Source organism: Odocoileus virginianus, chromosome 11, assembly GCF_023699985.2.
Source record: "Odocoileus virginianus isolate 20LAN1187 ecotype Illinois chromosome 11, Ovbor_1.2, whole genome shotgun sequence".
NCBI lineage: Eukaryota > Metazoa > Chordata > Mammalia > Artiodactyla > Cervidae > Odocoileus > Odocoileus virginianus.
Genome location: NC_069684.1, coordinates 14,620,681 through 14,643,870, shown reverse-complemented (window position 1 = coordinate 14,643,870; position 23,190 = coordinate 14,620,681). Strand labels below are relative to the sequence as shown.

General features: G+C 39.4%; 1 protein-coding gene across 3 annotated transcripts in view; it reads left to right on the top strand.

Annotated features, from left to right (window-relative positions):
* Nucleotides 1–23,190, top strand: part of C11H1orf21 (chromosome 11 C1orf21 homolog) — a 233,174-nt gene that overhangs the window by 112,833 nt on the left and 97,151 nt on the right. For all 3 annotated transcript variants that reach the window (XM_020870574.2, XM_020870573.2, XM_070473946.1), the window contains exon 3: nt 10,484–10,578. In XM_020870574.2, coding sequence (XP_020726233.1) covers nt 10,484–10,578 — 95 coding nt within the window. The remainder of the gene's footprint in view (nt 1–10,483; nt 10,579–23,190) is intronic.

The following is a 23,190-nucleotide window of genomic DNA, read 5'->3' as shown; positions in this document are numbered from 1 at the left end:
TGTTCATACTAAGTCTCTTCACTTGTCTCCAGCTCTTTGCTACCTGGTGGACCACAGCCCGCCAAGCTCCTCTGTCCATGGGATTCTCCAGGCAAGAATACTGGAGTGTGTTGCTATGCCCTTCTCCAGGGGATTTTCCTGACCCAGGGATCGAACCTGTGTCTCCTGTCGCTCCTGCATTGCAGGCAGATTCTTGACCACTGAGCCACTGGGGATGCCCCACACTAGTGCTTTATGGCTGCAGATGGTCTGCACTCCCATTTGCTCATTTTCTTAGATCTTCCCTCACTGGCTGTGAGCTCCTTGAGAACAGCTTCTACCCCCAGGACTGAGTACTCCGTTCTCTAGCGTGTAGTAGGTGCTCAGTGAATGTCGCTGAAGTAAAGAAAGGTAGTGTAGGTGATACCCAGCATTTGACTGAAGAATGGAAAGCAGTTAGTTCCTTCTGCCTCCTCATGTCTGAATGAAACTCAAAAGGTGCCTTTGCACAGAACTTTTGGGGCCAGAAGTATATCTGTAAATTGTTATAGTGTTCAGAGAACTCATAGCAGTCAATAAGAAAAATGCTACAACTCCAACTAGAGAAAAAGGGAAAAGGATATCAGAAAGAAGGGCATACACATGAACTGAATGATCCAAACAGGGAAAAAGTATTCAGTATCACTTGTAAATTTTGAAACATCAAACTAAAATGAAAACTAGATACTGTTTTCACCCCTCAATTAATTGCGTATTTTTTTAAAAAGGATAGCACCCTCTATTAGTGAGGGTGTGCTGAAATGAGTTTTATAAGACTGAAGCAAGACTATATCTTTTATCTATCTCTGGGTTTCAAACATGTCCCAGTGTTAGGTTTCACTAGTGAGTAAGAATACAGTAGGCATGTAAGACTTGCTCTCTGAGTGACATTAACAGTTTTCAATTATGAGATATCATAAAGGGGGATGTGTACAAATATATGGGCTTCCCTTGTAGCTCAATTGGTAAAGAATCTGCCTGCAATTCAGGAGACCCAGGTTCAATCCTGGATCGGGAAGATACCCTGGAGAAGGAAATGGCAACCCACTCCAGTATTCTTGCTTGGAGAATCCCATGGACAGAGGAGCCTGGAAGGCTATGGTCCATGGGGTACAAATATATACGATCTGCCTAATTCCCCTAGTGGAAACCCAATGGCCAGGGTTTAATCTTCCATAAATATGAAGTCTGAAAACATAATTTCCCTGTTTGTAATTTTTTAACAGCTTATATTCTTAGACTGTGAGCACTTAATGTATCAAACAATCTTATTTTGAAGTTAATTTTCCTTTATTAGGTTGATTTGAGACACACTTTGAAAAGAACCAAGAGCATTTAGTATTAAATGCACCAAAACCTTATTTTAGAAATGTTCAAAACATTTAGAGTGGGTACTTCATAATTATTCTAGAAATTGCTTGATGATGACTATTACATTAGAAAAGGCAAGATCGTTTTCTGCAAGTGAGGGTATAGTAATGATCGTGAAGGGACTGCCTGACTCAGAATTGCTAGTGGTCTGTGGGGTCCTTCAGTAGAGTCTCTGCTTTGCGTATATGGGGTCCTTCAGTAGAGTCTCTGCTTTGCGTATAAGGCTTTCCAGATTTAGTCCATCCTGGTGGGCTGTAGCCAAGTGGATATGGTCAGCCTAGTTGTGCGGTCAGTCTAGGGTCAGTCTAACCTGAGGAATATGCTCCAGGTAGTAGAAAGTTTCCCAGAGCACAAGCCTTCTCTTGTGGTTTCTCTCGGACACTGTTTCCTAGCTTCTTCCGTCCCCTCCCTTCAACACCGCCTGCCACCGCTCAGCTCAGAGCCAGCCCAGAGTAAGTTTTCAGACTGTCCTGAATAAGAGCTTTCCAGGTGAGGAGGGTTTAGAAGTGAATCGGGGTTAGATATACTGTGGGCATCAAAGCCTTTAATGCTTCTGAGACAAAATTCTCTTCGATCCAACAGCTATTAGGCACTGACCTGTTGTTGCAAAACTAAGAACCTCAAAGCTATATCTTGGAGATTAGGATGGTGGGAGAGGTGAGATAAGTTCCAAAGCATATCCCAATGATATCACAGTGAAGAGTGGGTCCCGAAGTCAGGCAGCTCCCCATTTACAAGCTGTGTAAAGACAGGAAGGGAGGCATGGAGAATATTAGCTGAAAAATTCCCAAATATGATCAACAGCAGCAACCCACAGATTCAAAAGCTCAGCAGCTCCAAAAAAGATAAAGGATGGATGAGACTGGGTTGCCAGCAGTGACTTTCCTACCCTATTATGAAACTATGGCCCCTCACCCAACTCCCAGCCAGAACACGTGTCAAGCCTTGAATTTTTTCCTTTATGTTGAATGTCTTAATCGAAACATGTATATTATCTAGGGTGAAACAGATCACCAGCCCAGGTTGGGTGCATGAGACAAGTGCTCGGGCCTGGTGCACTGGGAAGACCCAGAGGGATCGGGTGGAGAGGGAGGTGGGAGGGGGGACCGGGATGGGGAATACATGTAAATCCATGGCTAATTCATTTCAATGTATGACAAAAACCACTGCAATGATGTAAAGTAATTAGCCTCCAACTAATAAAAATAAATGGAAAAAAAAAAAGAAGTACACCAATTAGTGATTCCTGATTTAACACAAATCATCTTTATTGGAGCACCAAAAAAAAGGCTAAGGTATAAGTTTGAAAAATAGGCTTTAATACATGCCTTAGTGGAATACTGCAGAAGTGGGGACAGGCAGTAGGGCTGAGAAAACTGCAGAATGGGGAGGCTTGGGGAGAGGTTTACATGGAGATGCAAGTTGGGTTCAGAAGAGGAGGTTCTTTGACATCAAAGACAAACTGCCCATTTAAAGCTTTGGTTCAAGTCAAGCTTTACATCAAAGAAAAGAGAAGAAAGTGTTTCCTTTCTCCTTCTTCACCTCCTTGGACCACATGACCACCTTCTTCCAAGACCTTACTGCTGAGGTTGCTGGTGCCTGTATTGAATGGTTCAGCTACATGAAATTAACTGGGTTTTCCATGGAGTAGCCTGGAAATGAAATCATCTCTTCACTTGGAGAAGTTTACAATTACTTGAAATCACTTCACATGTGAAGGAAATAACACTAAGGGTATTTGGGGCAAGTTTTAAAAGTGAAAAGTAAGAACTTATAAATTTGAAGTCAAAAGAGATAGTTGTAGTCCAAAGAGATTGAAGATTTCATAAAGATAATGAAACTTGAACTCAAATGGTCTTTGAATCAACTGAGAGACTAGGAAAGAAATTCTAGATAGGGGAATAATACAAGTTTTAGCTCAAAAGCCTACATATAAGTCAGCCAAGACTTCCACACTGAGGACATCACAGCGAAAAGGTCAAGGTGAAATAGCAGTTTCACACCCATTGCACTTGTTTGCAAAAATGTAAAGAATGGCATTGGGTTTTTTGGTTTTTTTTTTTCATTAGATGTCTTTTTTCTTCATTGGAGAATCCAGTAAGGGGAAACAAACAAAACTGAAGCACGGATTGGGGGAAATTTTATTCATCTGTGAACTGAAGTCAGGTCTCTAGGTTTTATCTCTTAAAAAAAAAAGGTTTTATTAAACACCAGTGTGCCAGACACTTTGAGTGAAAAAAACAGATACCTCGTCTACCCAAACAGCATCCAGTGAGCCCCTGAGAAAGACCACAGCTTAGTTAGGTGAGTGTGGAATGAATATGCAAATGGAGGCATGAACAGCTGATGGGTGGAGTCCTCCAAAGTAGGAGGCCACATTTCCTGGTATAATTGACCCAGCTCACCATCCATCTTTCTATGGCTTTAGTGCCATAGAGTTCTGCCTTCTTGTCCTTCCAGAAAAGGGTTTTCCTTCCAAAGTGGCTTTTTTTTTTTAAAGCAACCTCTGTCCTTCTTTCTTTAAAACAATCATCCTGCCTGTTCTGAATTGGAACCTCACCCGTTCACTCTTGTGCCCTTGAGGAAGGCTGAGACGAGGAGCTATGCCAATGGCAATAATTGAGTTAGGATATACAGAAAGATAGAGGAGCATTATTTTATTGTAACCTGGATTTCACTCAAATAATGATCACTCTTCTTTTTCCTATCATGAAAGTTATTGTTCTTTGAAAATCATGTTGTATTTTAATTAAAGCACTATATGTACATAGTTAAAGAAAATACTGAAGGCTTATCATGGATAATTATACCCCCTTATCACTTCCTCTCTGATTTGTCAACATAGTTAAGTCACCATTTTTATTAAATAAATTATTAATGTTTACATGATGCTTTTTGTTTTTATGTGCTGTGTGCTAAGTTGCTTTGGTTGTGTCTGACTCTTTGTGATGCTATGGACTGTAACACACCAGACTCCTTTGTCCATGGGATTCTCCAGGCAAGGATACTGGAGTGGGTTGCCGTTTCTGATGGATTTTGTGCATTAGAAATAGTATTCCCTGCAGAACCAGCTGAGTTTTTCTAAAGCAGCAGCCAATATTTTTTGAGCACTTGTTATGGGGTAGGCACTGTTTTAAGTGTATTCATGTGTTAATTCACGTGACTCCATGTGTGAGATTACATACTGTAAATATTCCCATTTCACAAATGAAAAAACCAAGTGAAAAAAACAATGAAAAAACCAAAGCACAGAAAGCATGAGGAAGTTGCCCAAGATGATATGGCCAGTCATCCTGGTAACAGCTCTTGAGGCCAAGCTTTTAGCCACCATGAGTATTCATCTCTTGAAAGAATAGGTGTGTGTGTGTGTGTGTGTGTGTGTGTGGTGGTGGTGCTCAGTTGCTCAGGTGTGTCCAACTCTTTGCAGTCCCATGAACTGTAACCTGCCAGGCTCCTCTGTCCATGGGATTTTTCAAGCACGAATACTGGAGTGGGTTGCCATTTCCTTCTCCAAGCTACCATGTGTAAAATAGTGGAAAACTGCTATATAGCAGACTGAGCTGAACTCGATGCTCTATGATGACCCAGATGGGTGGAATGAGGGGGATGGGGTGGGAGTGGGAAGGAAGCTCAAGAGGGAGGGGGATATATCTATAAATACAGCTGATTCACTTCATTGTACAGCAGAAATTAACACAACATTGCAAAGCAATTATACTCCAATAAAAATTTTTTTGTTTTTTTTTTTCCATTTATTTTTATTAGTTGGAGGCTAATTACTTTACAATGTTGTAGTGGTTTTTGCCATACATTGACATGAATCAGCCCTGGATTTACATGTGTTCCCCATCCTGAACCCCCCTCCCACCTCCCTCCCCATCCCATCCCTCTGGGTCTTCCCAGTGCACCAGCCCCAAGCACTTGTCTCATGCATCCAACCTGGACTGGCGATCTGTTTCACACTTGATAATATACATGTTTTGATGCTGTTCTCTCAGATCATCCCACCCTCTCCTTCTCCCATAGTCCAAAAGTCTGTTCTGTACATCTGTGTCTCTTTTTCTGTCTTGCATATAGGGTTATCGTTACCATCTTTCTAAATTCCATATATATGTTTTAGTATACTGTATTGGTCTTTATCTTTCTGGCTTACTTCACTCTGTATAATGGGCTCCAGTTTCATCCATCTCATTAGAACTGATTCAAATGTATTCTTTTTAATGGCTGAGTAATATTCCATTGTGTATATGTACCACAGCTTTCTTATCCATTCGTCTGCTGATGGTCATCTAGGTTGCTTTCATGTCCTGACTGGCATGTAATGGTACCTCATTGAGGTTTTGATTTGCATTTCTCTGATAATGAGTGGTGTTGAGCATCTTTTCATGTGTTTGTCAGCCATCTGTTTGTCTTCTTTGGAGAAATGTCTGTTTAGATCTTTGGCCCATTTTTTGATTGGGTGATTTATTTCTCTGGAATTGAGCTGCAGGAGTTGCTTGTGTATTTTTTAGATTAATCCTTTGTTTCTTCATTTGCTATTATTTTCTCCCATTCTGAAGGCTGTCTTTTCACCTTGCTTATAGTTTCCTTTGTTGTGCAAAAGCTTTTAAGTTTAATTAGGCCCCATTTGTTTATTTTTGCTTTTATTTCCACTATTCTCGGAGGTGGGTCATAGAGGATCTTGCTGTGGTTTATGTTGGAGAGTGTTTTGCCTATGTTCTCCTCTAGGAGTTTTATAGTTTCTGGTCTTACATTTAGATCTTTAATCCATTTTGAGTTTATTTTTGTGTATGGTGTTAGAAAGTGTTCTAGTTTCATTCTTTTACAAGTGGTTGACCAGTTTTTCGACTACACTGGAAGGGGCCTATAGATATCAAGAAGTGTAAGCTGGAACAAGGAACTATTTTTTTAAGTTTTTTGAAAAAGATCTTAGGGAAGAATCTGAAGTTGTGCCAGGATTTCACTACTTGAACTTAGTTTGGTAGACAGGATGCTCAGTGGGAGAAACCTAGGGGGAGTGATTTTATATTAAAAAGCAGAATAGTTTAGTCTTTTAATTGGTTTGTTTATTTTTATAAATATTTCTTTTATCTCTTTTCCTAAGTCCTCATGGTTTCCTGAGCATATAATAATAATTAGTATACTAGAGAATCTTCAGGCAAATTCTGAATGAAGAAGCAGTCCAGAGCATTCAGAGAAGATGCCCAGACAAATGTTAGATTTTGATATGAGGACTTTAGCACAGAGTTTTTGAAATTGAAACAGTCCTGGAAAAGATGTGGTTTATTTTGGTACATATGTCATTGCTGAGAAGAAGGAGTAAGAAGGTGTGAAAGTAGATGCAAATTTCACCATTCTAGGAAACAGCTGTAACATCCACTCTTACCTCAAGGAGCAGCATTTCTAGAACTCTCGCCTTTCTTCTTTCTTACCTAATATGTACTTTTATGAGAAATGTTAATTGTTTAATGATTTTGGCATTATAAACTCACTCCAGCACTCACTTCCATCTAATTGCCTCATGTTAAAGTCAGTTCCCTTGATTATAAATGTAACCTTGTAGCACATCTTTGTCTGCAAAGCTTGAGAGAACCAGTTAGGGGCCGGTGAGTTGTTAACAATGGAAGAATTGATAGGATCTAGAAAGTGGTGATGATTCCGTACCATCTAAAACCGAGTCAAACCATTTTATTCCCTTCGAGCTCTAAAAACTTGGTTCTATATGTATATTTGTTGTTGTTCAGTCGCTAAGTTGTGTCTGACTCTTTGTGACCCTATGGACTGCAGGCTTCCCCATCCTTCCCTGTCTCCCAGAGTTTGTTCAGATTCATGTCCATTGAGTTGATGATGCCATCCAACCATCTCGTCTCTGTCGTCCCCTTCCCCTGCCTTCAGTCTTCCCCAGCATTAGGGTCTTTTCCAGTGAGTCAGCTCTTCGCATCAGGTGGCCAAAATACTGGAGCTTCAGCTTCAGCATTAGTCCTTCCAATGAATATTCAGGGTTGATTTCCTTGAGGATTAGTTGATTTGATCTCCTTGCATTTTATGTCAAAAGTGAGGTCCAAAGATTTGGTGGGAAACAGTTGTCTTTAGTTTGATGGAGCTGCCCCTCTCTGGTGTGATCTGAGGAATAAGACACTATCACCACAGCAGTGCTTCTATCCCAGATATATTTTGACTGGCACAGCCTGCAACTATTTACACAGAGAGAAGGGGGAGTGGGTTTGAAATGGGGTGTTAGCCTACTGTTCCTGACGTGCATTTTAATAAGCCACCTGACAAGATCAAGAAGAAGAAAAGAAAAATTGTGAACAGGTGTGAGGGAGCCGGAGGAAGACGGTCTGCTTTTCACTCCTCTTAATCAAGTTGGCACATTGTTCTTTCACCAGGACTCTCTGGCTGTTAACAGTGGCTCTGCTAATTCCCTCCAGTGTGGGATCTGATGAAGGGGGCCTAAAATCCCCCACGGATTCCCCTGTGCCCTAATAAAAGGAAAAATGGATTTCTGTGGTGGTCATGTCACGGCCATAGCCTGAAACGCTCTGTTCATCCACCCAGAGTGTCATCGTGAAGGCGGCATTACCATGGAAATGTGTGACACGTTGGTTGACAAGTTGTCTATTTCCAGATGGGCATCTTCATCCCCAGCATGAGCCTTTGAGAGATTTGACAGACCATTTTTAAGTCTTGGCTTTGTACAGACTGTGGTTTATCTAAGGGCCTCGCTGGCTTTTTTGTTTCACACTGTGATGGATTTTGTGCAGTGTGTTGTGTAAGTAATAATGATAGGTCTGGCTTTGCAGACGTGGCTGTTTGTTTTTTTCTTTCTTTTTTAGCCAATCATAGTGTGTTCCATGAAATTGGCATTGGCTGGCCGTGTTTGTTAATAACACACTAAAACCTATCCTCTTTCTAAACTGGTGATGTTATAGAAAGTCTGTATGTGGGATGATGCTGCCTTGAAAGTCATGTAGCCAGCAGCTTTTCTTCATTGAAAAGAAGTAGAAAAATATTGTTTGTCTACTACTTTCAATTCAGTTTTGTTTCCTGGATGGATAAAAAGAGAATGAAGATTGAATACCACTCCCCTGTTTTAGAGAGTGTCTGCTATGAGCTATTGCTTGGTATAGGAAGGGACAGCTGGCAAGGCCAGGGCAGGTTTGCTCTAGGAGAGACCTTTTACTGTGCTGCAGGCAAAAGGCCATCTTTTGGAAGGCTCTTTCAGAAGGTTCTGCTTAGGACCTAAAACGTTGTGCTTTCCCCATCTTATCACATGAGGTTGTGTGTCCTCTAGACAAAATCATAGAGTCTGCTGGAACTGTGTTTTAAAAAACTAGGTATGTATGTATGTAATTTAAGTAATCAGAGACTTACCGTAAGTCATTAACATCATAATTTAGTTAAGTTAAATGTTAGTGATTATCCCAGTGAACTATCATTTATAAATATTAATGTTCCAAACTGAAGTTAGGGAATCCCTCTTTAGCTATTTTTTTCTTTTTATTTTTATCTCTATATAATTGTAGTGGAGGCATAATTAGTCAGTGTCTTTTCAGTTAGCAAGTGCTTTTCCAACTTCTGAGTAAATAATTCCTAATTAAATGCACCAATTTTATTGATTTACTTTCATTTTTTTTTCTCTTCTGCATACCAAATTGAAATGTGAAATTCTTACACATTGTAATTGTGGATCAGAACCCACTGATTAACTTGTTAATACCTTAAGGATGTGGTATTCCTAAAGGACTCATTACTGTAAACTTATACCACTCTTTCTAATTTCTTTAGAAAGGAGGATCAATAACTACCTTGAATTGTCAGAAGGAAAAAACAATTGGCCTCTGAATAGGGAGTCTTGATTCAGAAATATGCTTTCATAAGGAGGATAATTTTGAGAAACATCAGAACAGCATAATTACTGAGGAAATATTACCATAACAAACATCTTTGGGGTGTAGCATATTGAGGGATAGTATGAGGAAGCCTGAAACTATTTTGGAAATGGTATTATAAATAATAAGGTAAGAAATTATGTAAGAATATAGACATTGTAGCAAATTAACTGCAGACAATAAGAAACTATATTGCAACTTCCTAGTGATAGATATCCATCTATTAGGTAGTCTGTTATATACATTATTCCATGCCCTTTGCTAGGCAATCATCATTTTATTGGTTGATGAAGTTTTCTAGTTCCATAATGTCTGTGATTTTTCTCCCCACATACTAAAGATGACTCAAAGTCATGCCTGTTTTTGACCTTAGTGTACCCAAGTCGTTTCCTGGTGACAGAAATCTGGTGAAAGTGTCAGCATTGTTGTCACCAAACCTCTATCCTGGAGAAGGACTTTAATTGCAAGTTTTCCCAAGTTTGACCTTTGCTGTGTTTCGATGTTGGAATTTGTTGTGCTGTCTTCCTCTGGCTGTTGCAAAGTCCAGGTCCTGTCCATGGCCTGGTCTACTCTCCAGCCTTGACTGATACACCTACCAGTTAGAGCCATGCTCCTCTCATGTGTGACTTTACAGAGAGGTTAAGAAAAAGTCTGAATATATCATATGAAATTGTTGCACATTTAATATGTGAATCATCAGTAGGAAAATTTCAACTTCCAATTGTTTACATTTATTTGTTGATCAGTCAAGCTCATTGCTTTTACTTTGTTTTTTCAGAAGAGAAAAATTTAGGTGTGAATGTACTGTATATCACTGCTGCCACAGGTATTTTGAACTAATATTCTCATGGAGGAAAATCTCCTTGGATCATTATGTGATATGCCCTATTACGTGTAGATTCCAAATTGTGTTTGGAGATGGAACAACCTCTGTTTCCACTGACACCATCTGCTCTCTATAAAAGGACCAGGCAGTGGCACTTTCGTTAGCTGCCTTCATGATGCTAAACTTTTCCCAGTGGACAGAGATCACTTCATAAAAAGAGGCTAGTTAAGCATCTTCCAGATTGTTTCAAATGAACCATATATAAAAGCCACAGGGAAAAAGGCTCTAACAAATTGTGCTGTTGGGCTTTTCTCGCTGACACTTTCTACCATTATAAAAAAAGTTATAAAATGTCTTTTCTTTTTTTGGCACTCAGATGAGTATAGGATCAAACCGGTGGAAGAGGTCAAATACATGAAAAATGGGGCAGAAGAGGAGCAGAAAATAGCAGCCAGGAACCAAGAAAACTTGGTAAGAACTGCATTTCTTGTATAACAATGAATTTTGGTGACAACTTTATAATAAAATCTGCACTGCATGTTTAAACTGCAACTTAACACACCAGCGCAAGATTTTCTTGAAAATGCCGTTGCTATTTATAGCTTGCCTGGAGCTGCACCATTTACTCCTGTATCCTGTTTGTTTTCAGACGAACCCTTCTTTAATCTTGATAGAGATTTCTCCAGGAGAAACAGCAAAATTTTTAATGTTTCAAAATGCTTAAATTTAAAGGAAAAATCATGAAGTAGGATTGAGTTTTATGGCGGGAGGACCTTTTTTTTTTTCTTTTCATCCTTTATCTCTTAATGCAGATCAGATTGAATAGCTAAGTTTAGTTATTATTGATATGTAGTGTTTTAAGAAAGTTGCCTTTCAAAGGAAAATAAGGTACTTAGAAGGTAGGTCTTTATCAAATAGTCCTTCACATTCACAGTGTTAAGGTATTTCGGGTTTTGAGTTAATGTGAGAATTCTAATGATCTGAAATAGATAGTTAGAAACCTCTTCCTCTAAAACAAATCAATCAACATGTTCCACCTTAATATTTCATCTCTGAAAAAACATTTAGTAAATTATCATATTAGCTGACTTCTTAAGAGATTACAGATTGTTAAGAATATTCATGTATTCAGTTGTGTTGGAGCAACATTGTTCTTCTCTTTTATTTTGGGATTAATTACTGCTATTTTTTCATGTTTCAGTGAATACATTTTTAGGAAGCTTGCAATGTCATAAATATTTTCACTTGACTTAAACTCCTTTCCGTGTTGTGCTTTGTTTTTTTTATTATGATTTCTGCTACAGCAGAGGGAGTTGGCAGAATGTTACCCAGTGCTCATGAGTATTTAAGGCTGTCATTTTCCATGATACACTAATGAACGTAACAGGCTCATTCTTTTTCCTCTATTCTTTTCTGAATGTATAACCTATGACTTGCAGTACTCAAGTATCAACAACTGAATATTTTAGATCATTTTAAAGGAGCCAAAATACTTTAATAAAATTTTACTTCATAAATGGGATTTGGATTTTAAGGTATCCTTTAAGTCACAGAGGTTCATCATACCTTATGTTTTAACATCAACACTTAAATCAGTCCTGGGTGTTCATTGGAAGGACTGATATTGAAGCTGAAACTCCAATACTTTGGACACCTGATACAAAGAGCTGACTCATTTGAAAACACCCTGATGCTGGAAAAGATTGAGGGCAGGAGGAGAAAGGGACAACAGAGGATGAGATGGTTGCCTGGCATCACTGACTCAATGCACATGGGTTTGGGTGGACTCCGGCAGTTGGTGATGCACAGGGAGGCATGGCCTGCTGTGGTTCATGAGGTCGCAAAGAGTCGGACACGACTGAGCAACTGAGCTGAACTGAACTGAACTTAAATCCAGAAAAAAGTAACTATGACTGAACAGTAAAATTATCAGGATTTTTATATAGAAATTATTGTGCATTGAATAGATACATAGAATATTTTAGTAGTTGACGCATCAGTGGTCATTTTTCTACTCTGTTTTACTGAAAATCAGAGTTTGTCCTTGCTTGATATAATTTCATCTTAAGTTATAAATCTCATCTTGAGTAATAGTATTTCCATTGAATGCTAAAGAGACACTGGTGACCAGTTAGCCAATAGCTGTTTCTTAGATGTAACTGCCTACTTTCCGTGTTTGTATCTCTGAAATCCTAAAGAAAGCAATGACTTTTATCTTACAGCTTGTGAGTTCTTCCTCAGTGTTGATAGGGCCAATATAACTTTCTTCCTTTTTCTCCCAGTTCCATAATCTATAGACTCCTTGAGGCTAGTGTTCTTTTTCAGCACTGTGGCCAAAGTTGGTGTTGGTGCTTTTCATGCAGACTGAATGGGGAGGCTCAGACAAAGAGAAATCTCTGGTCTTATTTATTCATGGATTATCTATGTCAACCCCACACGTTTTTACTCTGCCCTTCAATCAGAGTCCAGGCCAATAAGAGGAGTTTTCAAGTATCTAAAGATTTAGAAGGAAATGGGGAACTAAATGGTTGTTTTTAATTCTGAGATTTCTAGACTGATTCACAAAATTAAATGATTTTCAGTTATCTGGAGGTGTGTTACCCTTATCACCTCCATGTTGGGGGATGCATAATTAAGTACTAACCATGCGTATCATTTGAGAAAACAAGTAGCCTCCTAAATCTGAAGCTTACATGGGAAAGTAGAAAAGAAAGACTTAGCAATTCTTTATTTTTACACCCATTAAAATAATCTGAGAGTCAAGATGTTCTTATGTTTCAAAGAATGATTTTAAGATGTAGCTTGAAGTATTTTTTTTTTAAGATTTTTTGTTTACCCAAACTGTTGAAACTAAGGGGAGTTGGCAAACATAACCAAGGCATATGGCATGATGGTGACAACCGTGGGCTCTAGAGGCAGAAATTGCTTGGGTTCAAATTCCAGCTCTGCCACTGACTTGTTGCAGAATCCAGTCACTTCACTTCTGTAAATCTCTGCCCATCCATTGAGGGAAAAGACAGTGCTTCACGGTGTTCTTGGCACAAGATGATTGTTATAAAACTTTGAGTGCAGTGTCTGGGACAGGTGAGAGGTGATTTAGTGAATATTTTAGGTTAATGCTAGTGTTCTGTGTGTTTTGAAATCTCTTACTCTGAAACTATGAAATTACTTAAATGAATTCAGTTTTGAGTACCTGTTATGCATAAGGCCCTTACATGTATCGAGAGGCACTGTGTCCTTAAGGTCATTATTCTTAAGGAGATTACAGTAAAGTTGAGAGGGATGTTCAGGTCGACCAGTAGCTTATTGAGTGCCTCTGTGTACAGTGCTCTGTACCAAACTCTGCAAACAATCACAGAAATAGGGAAACCACTGACCCTCACCACAAGGACCTTGTACTGCAGTAAACAAGGTAAGTACCAAATCAGTATAAATAAAGCAGGGTTAGATAAATTAAAACAAGACTGACTCCAAAAGAGCAACACAAAGACCTGCTGATATCAAAGAAGGCAGCTATCTTGTCTGTGTGGTATCAGGACCTACTTCATGAAAGAGCTGGCCTTTAAAATGGGCCTCAAAGGATAGAATGAGAAAGAATGCCCCAGGTGGAAGTAACAGAGATGGAAAATGCAAGATGTATTTAATAAAAAGCACATCATCCTATTTGACTGTGGAGTGGGAAGAGGCAGGAGAAGGTATCAGTAGATGAACAATGGTAAATTAGAATCAAAATGTAGATGTGGTCATACATAAAGCTTTGATGTCCAGTGAAGAGATCCAGAATAATTCAGTGGATTCATGGGAGCCTTTGAAGGTTTGAAGAAAGAGATTGGCCACATGAGGTTATGATTCAGGAAAGTTATGTGACTTTAGCAGGTATAATATGGATCAGTGTGTGGAGCCTGGGTGGGAGATCATTCATAATAGTTTTTGCAAGAGATAATGTGCCTGAACCAAGGTGGTGGCGGGGAGAATAGAAAAGATTTAACAAGGTTGTAATAGAAGCAACAGGATTTGACAGCTCATTGCCAGCATTAAAAGAAGGCAGAAGAATCAGGAGATAATGATAACAAGACTGTGACGTCTGGAAAGATGACCAGTGGTGGTGAGAATAACCACCTCAAGGAAACGATAGTGACCTCCAGGAAATGATAAAATTACTAGGAAGGCTGTGTTTGATGAAAATACCAAGTGTTCATTCTTTCGTCATTCATTACTCATTCTTGCTCAGCCTTGGAAGATCAGATGTGGCCCACAAGGCAGAAAGCGAAGCCTCCACACATAGGACACGTAATAAGTGCAGTCACAGAGCGCCCGTGCTACCACCAGGGTCTTACCAGCTCTGTGCTCCGGGGTGCAGAGGCACACGGTGTGGATCTCACCCTAAAGAGCTCACTTTCTGGTAGCGGAAGAAGCCCTGTGACCTCAGTGACCACAACTCAAGGTACATTGCAAATGTAGAGGTTGGTTTTGAGCTAGCAAAGATTTAGGGACTTCCGGAATATCCATGCAAGCGAGTCTAGCAAAGTCCACACCCATGAGTGTGTGGAGCTTGTCACCAGGGACATGTTCAGTATGTTTTTGTTTGCTTCAGTGGATGGAGGAATACATGAATAAGAGGCATTGGACCTCTAGGTCCCACTATTAGTTTGTACCTAGTAGTTGCTCAATAGTATTTAGATTTCCAGGTCACTCGGGCACTTTGACCACATTTTCTATGGATGGCAGAGATCATGCAAGTTTTCTGTAGCTGGTGATGAATCATTTATTTCTCAGTCATTTATGTAATCAGTACAAAGATGTGCATTCATGCAATTTTCACCATTGTTGAGCACCCATGTATTTCACTTTAGTTCTCTCGGGTTTTAATTCCTTCTTGAGGAAGGTGGTATAAAGTAGACATTGGCTTTGGAGATTATGTATAAACATATATCAATATGGATCTTAGCTTATTTCTAGCTTTAGAATTTTGGTCAAATATCTGAGTCTTCTGAACTTCAAGTTCCTCATCTGGAATCTGGGAGTTATGAAATTATTGAAGTATTAGAAGAGAACATAGGAGTATATGTTTAGAATAGGGGGCTTTCTTAAAACATAGAAAGTAAAAGCTATAAAGAAAGAAAAATAGTTTATTTCATTAGATCAAAATTAAGTAAAGAACACTTGTAAATAATTAAGAAAAAGATAATCCACTAGAAAAATAGGTAAATGAAATGAACAGATGGTTCACAGTAGTGGATATTGGGCAATACCATATGAAAAGATATTCCACATCACTAGTAGAGAGACTGCTTACTCCCTTACCCAACTTGCTGCCTTAGAAGATTCTGAAAAATGCTGACTTCAGTCCAGAGTAGGCTCACTGGATGGCTGGTTGGCTACTCTCTAGGACACCTCTGTGCTTTTGTTCTCTGAGTTAAATATGTGCTTTCCAAGAGCCAGTGTGATGCTTTCCAAAACTGTTTATACTGGTTGAAAGTCACTGTAATTATGTTATTCAGTTAAGTAATATGTAAACCAATGAAACACAAGTGTGGAAAGAGAGCTCCTTTTGTAAAAATAAAATGCTTTAGAAAATCTTAATGAAGGTACATTACTAAAAACTTGTGGCTAAATTAAAAATTCTGCACTCAGAGTATTTCACAAGGCTTTTACATTCTCACTTCACTTAAGAAACCAAACCATGGAGTCTTTGATGTACATTCTAAGGGTGTGGCTAATGCAGAAAGTATATGTATAGCCCCTGACAGTAATTCCTTTCTTGAGAAGCTTTGTTCCTTTATCAGAAGTTGGAAGGGGAAATGCACAACTGTGTATTTTAAAACAAAGAGTATGCCTAATATATATATATATATATATATATATATATATATATACACACACACTTATATACATTTTTTTATATTGCCCTACTTTAGATCACTTTATCATTTAATTACCAGTCCAGATGGTATTGCCTAATACAATTTGTTATTGTAATGAGAGGAATGCATACTAAAACATGATTCCTTAGCTTGGAAAAACTTTGAGATTGATAATATCAGATTTTGGCATGGCTGTAGGAAAATATTTATTCACATACTAGTGGTAAACATCTTAGAAGATAATTTAGCAGTACCTATTCAAACTTAAACATGTGCTCAGCATCACCCAGCACTTCCATATCTTGATATCCACCCAAGCTGCCCTTGTGAATGAGAAAGCTTGCACAAGACTTTCACTGCATCATTGTTAGTGCAAAATTGAAAATAACTTTCATGCTATCACTAGAAGAACACTACAGGCATAGTACATGTTCATGCATGCTTAGTCATGTCCTACTCTTTGTGACCCCACGGACGGTAGCCCTCCAGGCTTCTCTGCCCATGAGATTTTCCAGGCAAGAATACTGGAATGGGTTGCCATTTCCTTCTCCAGGGGATCTTCCCAACCCAGGGATCGAACCTGCATCTCTTGCATCTCCTGTGTTAAGAGGTAGATTCTTTACTACTGTGCCACTTGGGAAACCCAAAGCTGTAGTACATTAGACAGCAACTTCAAAGAATGAGTTAGAACTTATGAACTGTCAGGGAGAAATAAAAATGGTAAATTGGATATGTATAATATGGTACCGTTCACTTTTTTTTAAGTGAAGTACAGTAGCAACACTCTACATTTTCTGTAAGTGCTCATAAATGTATAGCGATTCATAGAAAAACCTGCATGAATATGTCCCTTACTATTAGTGGGCCCCTGAGTTAATAGGGGACATGAGTATGACCAGGCTCAGTTTTCTCCTCTGCAAAATGGGGATAATAACTGAACCCACTTGAGCAGGAAGTTGTGAAAATTAAGATATTCCACTAATCTCTTAGTGCAGTTTCTGGCATAGAAAACACCATTGTTGGTTGTTATCAACAGTGGAGTTGGATTGGGTGGGAAGAATGAGAAAGGATTGGGCATGTTGGAAAAGGGTTTTTTTTAATTTTTCTATTTAATAGTTTAATTTTTAAAAGAAAATTGTTGTTGTTCAGTCGCTTAGTCATGTCTGACTCTGTGACCCCAAGAACTGCAGCATACCAAGCTTCCCTGTCCTTCACCATCTCCCGGAGCTTGCTCAAACTCATGTCCATTGAGTTAGTGATGCCATCCAACCATCTCATCCTCTATTGTCCCCTTCTCCTCCTGCCTTCAATCTTTCCCAGCATCAGGGTCTTTTCTAATGAGTGGGCTTTTCACATCCAAAGTATTGGAGCTTCAGCTTCAGCTCATAAAAGAAAATATGAGTATATTATTTGTGTGACTTGAAATTTATTTTAAAGGAAATAATAATAACAAAACTTCAGTAACTATTTGGATATTTGGGAATCTGTAATGTAAGTAGGATTATGTCATTTTCTCACTATCTTAAATATCATCAATTTTTTACCATATCTGATTAATAGCAGATAAGCTCAAAGAGCTCAAGGAAACTCAAGGACTATCCAGTTTCCTTTTATGTAGGTTAATAGTTTTGCATATAAATAATTTAAGAGTAAATTATACCAGTCTTGACAGTATTCAGTCCCCTTGCATCTCTAAAGACAAATAAAAGACATTCTAGTTTTTGTTTTGAGGATTTCTCTCTCACTGTATACTAAAACATGCTCATATTTTCCTTGATTAACATTTGTCATTCTTGAGCTGTTCTCCCTTCAGGTCAGTTCAGTTGCTCAGTCGTGTCCGACTCTTTGCGACCCCATGGACTGCAGCATGCCAGGCTTCCCGGTCCATCACCAACTTCCAGAGCTTACGAAACTCATGTCCATTGAGTTGGTGATGCCATCCAACCATCTCATCCTCTGTCGTCCCTTTCTCCTCCAGCCTTCAATCTTTCCCAGCATCAGGGTCTTTTTCAATGGGTCAGTTCTTTGCAACAGGTGGCCAAAGTATTGGAGTTTCAACTTCAGCATCAGTCTTTTCAGTGAATATTCAGGACTGATTTCCTTTAGGATGGACTGGTTGGATCTCCTTGCAGTCCAAGGGACTCTCAAGAGTCTTCTCCAACACCATATTATGAAAGCATCAGTTCTTTGGTGCTCAGCTTTCTTTATAGTACAACTCTCACATCCATACATGACTACTGGAAAAACCATAGCTTTGACTAGACTGACCTTTGTTGGCAAAGTAATGTCTTTGCTTTTTAATATGCTGCCTAGGTTGGTCATAACTTTTCTTCCAAGGAGCAAGTGTCTTTTAATTTCATAGCTGCAGTAACCATCTGCAGTGATTTTGGAGCCCCCAAAATGAAGTCTGTCACTGTTTCCATTGTTTACCCATTTATTTGCCCTAAAGTGATGGGACCAGATGCCATGATCTTAGTTTTCTGAATGTTGAGTTTTAAGCAACTTTTTCACTCTCCTCTCACTTTCATCAAGAGGCTCTTTACTTCCTCTTCACTTTCTGGCATATAGGTGATGTCATCTGCATATCTGAGGTTATTGATATTTCTTCTGGCAATCTTGATTCCAGCTTGTGCTTCATCCAGCCCGGCATTTCGCATATAAGTTAAATAAGCAGGATGATAATATACAGCCTTGATGTACTCCCTTCCTAATTTGGAACCAGTCCATTGTTCTATATCCAGTTCTAGCTGTTGCTTCCTGACCTGCATACAGATTTCTCAGGATGCATGTCAGGTGGTCTTGTATTCCCATCTCTTTCAGAATTTTCCACAGTTTGTTGTGATCCACACAGTCAAAGGCTTTGGCATAGTCAATAAAGCAGAAGTAGATGTTTTTCTGGAACTCTTTTGCTTTTTCAGTGATCCAACGGATATCGGCAATTTGATCTCTGGTTCCTCTGCCTTTTCTAAAACCAGCTTGAATATCTGGAAGTTCACAGTTCACGAACTATTGAAACCTGGCTTGGAGAATTTTGAGCATTACTTTGCTAGCGTGTGAGATGAGTGCAGTTGTGCAGTAGTTTGAACATTCTTTGTCATACCCTTTCTTTGGGATTGGAATGAAAACTGACCTTTTCCAGTCCTGTGGCAATTGCTGAGTTTCCCAAATGTGCTGGCATATTGCATGCAGCACTTTCACAGCATCATCTTTTAGGATTTGCAATAGCTCAACTGGAATTCCATCACTTTCACTAGCTTTGTTCGTGGTGATGCTTCCTAAGGCCCACTTGACTTCACACTCTAGGATGTCTGGCTCTAGGTGAATGATCACACCATCGTGGTTATCTGGGTCATGAAGATCTTTTTTGTATAGTTCTTCTGTGTATTCTTTCCACCTCTTCTTAGTATCTTCTGCTTCTGTTAGGTCCATACCATTTCAGTCCTTTATCGTGCTCATCTTTGCATGAAATGTTCCTTTGGTATCTCTAATTTTCTTGAAAATATCTCTAGTCTTTCCCATTGTATTGTTTTCCTCTATTTCTTTGCATTGATCTTTAAGGAAGGCTTTCTTATCTCTCCTTGCTATTCTTTTGAACTCTGCATTCAATCATTTGATGCTGGTTTTGGGGGTTTTTTTGGTGGTGCGGAGATTGGGTTTGGAGTCTTGGTATGTATTTCCTAGGTTTATATGTATAATAGTTTTGGACTCGCTATTTCCAGATATCTTTTTATAAATAAGAAGACTTTTCTATCAAGTGACACGTGTCATCGGTGGGTAAACTTTTTATTTCAGTCTTATCTATAGAATTAAAGACTGAGTTGAAACATGCTTTTCTAAGTCACCAATTCCTGAGTGCAATCAAGTGACAAGATAAGAAATAGAGCATTCTAATAGGCTTTAGTGGAAAAGGAGAATGGAATCAAGTTTTAGGCATGCCCTCTTCCTGCCTGTTGAGTTTGTTAGAGCTTCTGTACCTATCTCCAGTGCATTACATTTCCAGTAAATGTCAGGACATCTGGTGGCAGGAATGAAAACCTAGAGGTTAGGAGACATCTTTGATAAGAGGATATGTTCCAGAAACCTATCAGAGCTTTCTTTGGAGCAGTGGCATTCAGCTGGTGAGCATTGGGAAGTGGCCCTGACCCACAGAATATGCCATGGTTGAAGCAGTCCCCTGGAGGACTGGTGTTCTCCAAGGCATTGGATTGATTGACAGTGCTGAAACAAACCAGAGCAGCCTGCAGTTTCTTCAGTACCTGTAGGTCAACAGGAAAACTTAAGTGCTCAAAACCACCATCACTGTAAGCCTATGAGGAACAAACGGCATGTGAATGAACATTGTAAACTTTGACTCAATAATGTTTATTCTAATAAGATATATGTGCTGTGCTATGCTCATTTTGTGACCCCGTGGATGGTAGCCCACCATGTTCCTCTGTCCATGGCATTTTCCAGGCAAGAATGCTGGAGTGTGTTGCCATTTCCTACTCCAGGGGATCTTCCCAACCAGGGGATCGAACCCACGTGTCTTGCATCTCCTGCATTGGCAGGCAAATTCTTTACCACTGAGCCACCTGAGAACTCATCTAGACACTCTCATAATTAGGAACCCTCAAAGAGTTGATTTAAAGTCGTCTTTTAAACAAATACAACCATGTTTACTTACCCCATGGCTCTGTAGAGCAGCTAATATAATAGCAAACTGACTTTTCTGTTTAAAGGTTTTTCTTGGTGATCGTAGGAATAACTGTTTATCTTTTGAGTGCTGTCTCAAATGGAAGGTCAAGTAATTATTTTTGGAAACCAAATAATGCAAAAGACCATGACTTTGAATTGAACCAATCTCCCAAGTCCTTTAAACATTCCTAGCACTCTCGAGAATAGGCAAAATAAACTGACAAGAGTCAAGCTAGTATTACATAGAGTCAAGCTTGACAAAGCGCCTCTCTCCCCTACTCTCCCTCCCCTTCCCCCTCCTTCCTTCAGGGTGCCGATTGGATTTGAGCTCAGGCTGGGGCTGGAATGAATTGTGAAGGTGGGGCATTGAACTTGAAGGAGTCCTGGTTCCCAAACCAGAGTGAAGATGGGGGTGGTCCTAAGAGCATCTGATTTAGACAAGAGAGACCTCACCCTCGAGAAGCTTCATAAGTGTCGCTTTAGCACAAGACTCATCCCCAGAGATTCCCAGCTTCTAGCTCAGTGAGTGGTCTCATTCTCCTTCCTGTTCTCTCATGCCTATGAAATTGACACCAGCCTCATGTTCCTCCAGATAACAAGAGACACCATCAGGACCTCAGATGGGATCTACCTTAACCAGAGTCTTTTAGTATCTGAAGGGAATAACCTCCACGTGAGCTTTGGTTTTGGGGATTCCATCCTCCTACATGTGTTGTGACACAGAGGGAACAGGAAGGAAGAATGCTGTCTCTTCGCTGATCTTGGAAATCATCCTTTGTCCAACTAGTATTTTTGTGTTACTTGAGCCAGGCACATACAGGGTCTTAAAGATTCTCCTGGCACTGTGGTTAATTTACTTTAGAGTAGAATGGGAGTAGAAAGGATGAGGGATTTGTTGAATCGGCCTTCTAAGATTTAAGTGTTGAACAGAAGCAAAGTTCCTGATTCAGGAACAGAATATTATGAGAACAAAGGAATGCCCACGAAGTGCTTTGTAAACATAAAGTCCAACACAAATTATAGTGATTATTGTTGTCCCCACTTAAAAGGACACCTGGATTTGTTTCTGAGATTAGTTGCTACTTCAGGTGGAAACAAAGTTAACAAACAGCATTCTTCTGGGTCCAAGTAAGAGTTAATACCTATTCCCCTTGAGGAAAGACATATTATCGAGTGTGTGTGTGTGTGTTAGTTGCTCAGTATTGTCTGATTGCTTGTGACCCCATGGACTGTAGCCCTCTAGGCTCCTCTGTCCAAGGAATTCTCCAGGCAAGAATACTGGGGTGGTAGCCATTCCCTTCTTCAGGGGCTCTTCCCTACCCAGAGACTGAACCCGGGTATCTGCATTGCAGGCGGATTTTTTACCTCTGAGCCACCGGGGAAGCCCTATATCATCAGAGCAGACTTTGTTCTCTCATAGAGAAAGGACAGTGTTAAAGTGTACAGTTTTCCCCTGCTATCTGAAAGTAGTGCTGCTATGAAGCCTGTAAGCTGGAATGGTGTAAAGTGAAAAAGCAGTTACCTTAGGACACATCTTGCTAATGGAGGCACACAATAAATTGAGATACAGCACAGACGCTCACAGACACAGTTGAGAACCACAGCAGTTTCATGCTGAGATGCTGAGCGTAGTCCCCGGGAAAGGAGCCTGGTGGTGCCACTCTCACTGTGCGGGGCACCCACTGCCTTTCTCACGGCTCGAGCACAACAAATGCTGAATATTCTTTTCCTATTTTCGCCTTTTCCCCGAACAACAAAAATCCTCTTTGGATTTCTTTCAGCATCCAAAACAGATACTAACATAGTTCTTTTGTAAAGGCAAAGTGGTATAAAGCAAACTTTGAGAAACCAAGGAATACCTGTACCCATGAGATGTAGAAACCCATGAATTGAAGATGGATTCTGGAGCACCTACTATTGTCATTCCAACAGCTAAGCATAGCAGAGCATGACTGAAACCCTCTTTCAAATAGCTTTTCTTCTTTTCCATACTAATACACTGACCTGACCATAGGCAGGTGAAGATGGTGTTAGGGGTCTGGTACAACCTATCATTTTTTTTAATAACCTGCTTTTAAATTGAAATATAGTTCATTTACAATGTTGTGTTAGTTTCAAGTGTACAGAAAAGTGATTCAGTTGTACAGACGTATATTTTTTCAGACTTTTTTGCACTATAAGTTATTATAAGATATTGAATATATCTCCCTGTACTGTACAGTAGGCCCTTATTATTTATCTGTTTTATAAATAGTAGTGTGTATACATTAATCCCAGACATCAGATTTATTCCTTTCCTTCCCTTTCCTTTGGCAATCCATACAATTGTTTTCTATGCCTGTAAGTCTATTTTTGTTCTGTAAATAAGTTCATTTGTATCATGTTTTTTTTTAATTCACATATAAGTGATATCATATGATATTTGTCTTTCTCTGGTTTTCTTCACTTAGTATTATTTTCTCTGGGTCCATCCACATTGCTGCAAATGGCATCATTTCATTCTTTTTTATGGCTCAGTCATATTCCACTGTATATGTGTGCC